The 4,927-nt window shown below is 41.2% G+C and overlaps 1 protein-coding gene across 3 annotated transcripts in view; it reads right to left on the reverse strand.

Moving 5' to 3' along the window:
- Window positions 1–4,927, reverse strand: part of LOC108748081 — an 11,823-nt gene that overhangs the window by 4,379 nt on the left and 2,517 nt on the right. For all 3 annotated transcript variants that reach the window (XM_018486077.1, XM_018486078.1, XM_018486079.1), the window contains exons 2-3: window positions 2,678–3,033; window positions 512–2,289 (exon numbers count right to left, since the gene is read on the reverse strand). In XM_018486077.1, the coding sequence (XP_018341579.1) occupies window positions 512–2,070 (1,559 nt within the window). In that variant the 5' untranslated portion in view covers window positions 2,071–2,289; window positions 2,678–3,033. The remainder of the gene's footprint in view (window positions 1–511; window positions 2,290–2,677; window positions 3,034–4,927) is intronic.

The following is a 4,927-nucleotide window of genomic DNA, read 5'->3' on the forward strand; positions in this document are numbered from 1 at the left end:
TAATAAACAATTAAGTTAGATTTTGTACTACAATTTAACGAAAAAAATTGAATAATAAAGATTGAATAGTTGAAATAGTAATATTATATAAATTAAATAATATTAAATTAATAATACTAATATAATAATACTAAATTAAATATTGTGGATTAAATTACTTGTAACAAAAACTGTACTAAATTATTCTGACAATCATATAGAATTCCATTATTTATAATGATTTGTTATAATTGTTCATTACATAATATACATAAAAACTGCAATTGTTCAAAGTAATAATTCAGAAATATCTGGAGTACTTTTTACCTATTCAAATTAAATAAATAACCTATTTCTTTATATATTCTTTCTCCTCATAAAGCGACATAATTTTATAATATATATTTCTTAAACAAGTACAAAAGAAAAATTAATAAATTGCACAAAATTGATAAAAGCAGAATGTGTAAATGCATTTGTGCTTAATGTAAAATTAATATTAATATTAAATCTTTGGTTAAGCGTAACTTACATGGACAGACGTTGTTGTTGTGAATTGTTAAATGTCTGCATTTCATCGCAACTTTCTCCACCACTGCTAGATGCTGTACAGTCCGAATCCAAATTAGATTCCAAAATATGTAATTGCGTGGACAAAGATCCAGCCATATTTTCCACTTCTTCACCATTTAGTTTAACCTGAGGGGTACCAAATACTGGCTGACGATTACCGTTATTGCCAGATGTACCACCCACATTATCACGTGACCCTCCACCAAAGTATCGACACACTCTTTGACGATTCACACTATTACTCTGAGCAACACACATTTTCTCAATTTTCTGTAGGAACGAATGCAAACTACCACCAATCTCGGGAAAATTTCTTACGTTAGATTTCGAACCAATATTAACCAATTCTTGTAGAAAATATTTTTTTACTCCGTGATGGGCTAATTCGAGAACACCGGTATTCTCTTCCGCCACATGTCTGCCTATTATTCTCATTTGAAGTTTCCTCAGTCTTCTCATTAAAAACGCGCATCTCCTTTCATTCTCGAATTGTTTCTGTGCCACAATGTCCTGTTGCGATCTCAAACTGTTGGACTTTTGCTGGTCCACCGTGTCCACTGTAATATTCATATTATCGTTGCAAAGACTCATAACGTCCACGTCGTTAAGTAAATCCCGTTCGAAGGACGCGAATCCTTCCTCGGGCATAGCAAACATTTCCACGCTGTCGACAGTGCCTTGCACTGGTTCACCACTGTCCGTAGAAATGTTCTCGGTACTCCCCGCGCCCTCTATCGAATTAATGACCTGTAAAATCTCCTCCACGTTGTGCCCGATATCAGCGACATTGGCCATGTTGCACTGCTCGGCTGTGATATCGGTACCGAAGGCCATGATCTGATCGACGTCCAGATTCTTATTGTCTTCCGTTTCGGTCTCATTAGCCACTAGGGGCAAGTCCACGCTCGATTTCAAGAAACCCATGTTGTTCGTTTGATCACCCATAGATGGGTCGTTCATTATAATGTCGATCTCCTTCCCCTCGGCGTGACCGGCGTCCGGCAGCGTGACCGGCCGCTCAAAGTCCTCCTCTTCTTCCTCCTCCGCCGCCTCCGCCGCCGCCTCCGCCGCCGCCGGCGCCGCCGCCTGCTGTTGCAAACACGCCGCACCGTTCCTCGATCCGATCAAGTCGGACGCATTCGTAAACGCGGATAGCGAATCGAGGTTGTTTGCGTATTTGGAGTTAATGACATCGCGTATGAGGTCCTTTGAGATACCATGCAAGCACTGCTCGTCGATCTTCGACGGTTGCACGTTCGCCGGTACCACAAACTTGGACAGAATCTCACGGTTTTGGCACACCTGCGTGGCCTGATCGGGAGACAGAAAGCCGCTGGCGGCTGGTAGGGTAGGGAGCAAGTTTTCAGGCTTTTGAGGACCACCTTCCGTCAGAGCAGGGGCCATCACTGCCACTGACGCTGCCAGTGCCGCGGCCTCCACATCCAGAGGCTCCCACGACGTGCCACAAAGTGCGCGTCCGCCGCTCCTGCACTTCCCGTGCGCCGCGCTCACTCCCATTCATCCATTACTACGGCTCTGTGCTGCCTCCCTTACCGTCCGTCGCGTCACACTGTTCCGACTTGATTCTTTGTCCTAACTGTTTCCTCTTTTATTTTAATAAACAGTTTATCATTGGCCTGCCATCATCCGCGGCCACGTTATTACGTTGTTTCCACTGTATCTCCCATGTTATCGATCATGAATTTCCATGGTTTATCACAAGGCGATACCGATTTCCTGCAAAAATTGAAATATTGCATCATACCTCGTCGCGTTTCATTGCACAAATTTTAAAAAGTAAACGACTGAAACAACGAGTTATGCAAAATTTTAAAAATAAACAGCTCAGAAATAATTCCAGATAATATTTTACTTTCAACTTTTTGCAAATAAGTTTCATGTAGAACGGAAGAATTCTTAAAAAACTTAATGGTGCCAAGCCCTTTAATCGCACGTTCAAACGGGGTTATCTATGCGTTACGCAAAATTACATAACATTTTTTAAGCTACATAGATAACTGCCGTTGGAGCAGTGCCGCGTGGCATCCACACACTCTCAATAGATTTCGTTTCAAAGAAAGCAGAACGAAATTATAGAGAACACAAAAATAAAAATCTAACTCACTTCGTTTCCACGTTTGAGGAAGCGTAGCATACTTGACGTCTTCTTAAGCGTATCCCAAAGTGTCCTTTCGCAACATAAACGAAAACGTCTCACCACAACAATAACGATAACGACGATGACGACGATGACGACGATGACGACAATGTAACGTACGATTCTCTTGTAGTCGTTGCAATGATGATGCTATTCAGTTTCAGGGCGACAACTTCCCAGAGTCGGACTTTGTGCCCGTGCAATAATTCGCAGTCTCTCACCGCTCGCTACAGTTGACGACGTGGCGCTATTAAAATATTTCCAAGCGCATCAAGATAGTAGAAGTCCTGTGTCGCGTACCGCTCATCTTCTGCGAATGCATCCTGGAAAAGAGAGAAAAAAAAGGAGGGTAACGTCAGGTCACAGAGACGCCTTACGCTACGCTCACCAAAGACGCGCGCGCTTCTGCAGCGAAAGCTACAAACCATTATCATTAGCTTAATTCCAGGAAAACATTTTACGGTCGAGTACTCGCGTCAGAGTACCATCGTTCACCGAGATGCGCCTTGGATGCAGGTAAGGAACGCAGACTTACGTTTACTGCGCAAATCCACCCATTTCATTTCGGAATTATGTTTCTTTTCTTTATAAATTTAACTCTGTGCTTTGACACATCAACGCTTTTTTCAAGTCTGTACAGATTTTAGACGGTGCAAATATCGAGAGAATCTCGAGAGTTGAACGGTACATTAACTGCAATTGGAATAGATTCCCAAGCTGTTCAACAGATGAGTCACGCTTAACAACGCGTTACGACATTTAATTTTCAAATGGTTTTATCTTATCAGATTCTTATAAACTGAAGTGTCGGTGATCAAAAAATTGTACAACTTTTATATTTATGAGACACTTGATTCTTTCTAACGTCTTTCGCTGCGTGTGTGTGTGTGTGTGTGTGTGTGTGTGTGTGCATTTGAAAATAATAGGCTTAGTTTTTGTTGCTAAACTAAACTGCAATAAAGCTGGACTTCTCATTTTCGCTACTGCGAAAAAAATTGTTCATTTGATTAAATTAACTGTTCACTTCAAGTTCACATTTCGATCAATTAATTTTAATCTTAGTTCAACTAGCTCATCTCTTTCTAGTTCCAAGAGTTGAAAAAAGATGAAGAGCAAATCGAGTTGAAATTAAAGTTAACTTACATTGATAACAACGGGCATAAATCAACTTACTTAGCTTTATTTCTTTCATTGGAGAATATATGAATTTAATTCAAATATAATATGTTTGACTTACACATATTGTGCGCCAAAAGAAATAAAGACAAATTAAATTGTTTAATCAGATGAACAATTTTTTTTCTTACTGATAAATTTCAAACATATATCTGATTCATCTCAAGTACAAACAAAAGTTTACTAGGTCAGTTATAAAAAAAAGGATCTCGCAGCAAATCGTGGGACAAAAACAATCGATCATCGATAGCAAAACCGCGCAGTTCGCCTTCTCCTCTCATTCGACTCCATCGAAGATGGATCATTTCGACCGTACGCAATAAAATTTGAACTTCCAAAGTGCGTCCGGCGATACGACGTTGCTATAGTTACAATGTTTGCGGTATTTCAGCGTGGATAATATTGCGCAATAAACATAGCTGGATCGTGATGGATCTTGCGGGCGCGAACGTGTAAAGCTCAGGCGACTGGTCGAAAAATAAAACGAAATCGGCAAATACGGGGGAGCGATACGGGGCGTCGAGAACAATTGATAGCAGACGACACGGAGACACCCATCGAGGCGCTCGATGCATACACAAATGACTCACACGATGACCGGTGATAATACAAACAAATCTCAAATCGATACGATGAGATAGCGTAAATCCTGACTGCGCGTTTACGAATATATAAGTATTTTTTCTTTCTTTTTTTTTTCCCCTCGTCATTAACGTTCCGAGAAACCCACGCACCGAGTCGGTAGAGCCACAGCTGATCCGCGATCGTGTCGCTTATCAATCAAATTTCTCTCTCCTTATTCTCCCCCTGCCGCTCCCTCTTATCAAAGCGTCTCGCTATCAACGTGGAGCTCCGGCGCACGCGTCCTCTTCCGATCTGTCGCGACGCAAAGCGAATGTTGTTAACTCGAGCTTTTCGAAAAATCGAATTTCTCTCTCGGCGCGATTTCGATCGAGTCTTGCGAAGCTGGATCTCGCGGCGCGTATCCACGGCGCTGCGCAACGGAAAAAAAAAAAAAAAAAAAAAAAAAAAAAAAAAAAA

The sequence above is a fragment of the Trachymyrmex septentrionalis genome, unplaced genomic scaffold (genome assembly GCF_001594115.1).
Source record: "Trachymyrmex septentrionalis isolate Tsep2-gDNA-1 unplaced genomic scaffold, Tsep1.0 scaffold21, whole genome shotgun sequence".
Taxonomy (NCBI): Eukaryota; Metazoa; Arthropoda; class Insecta; order Hymenoptera; family Formicidae; genus Trachymyrmex; species Trachymyrmex septentrionalis.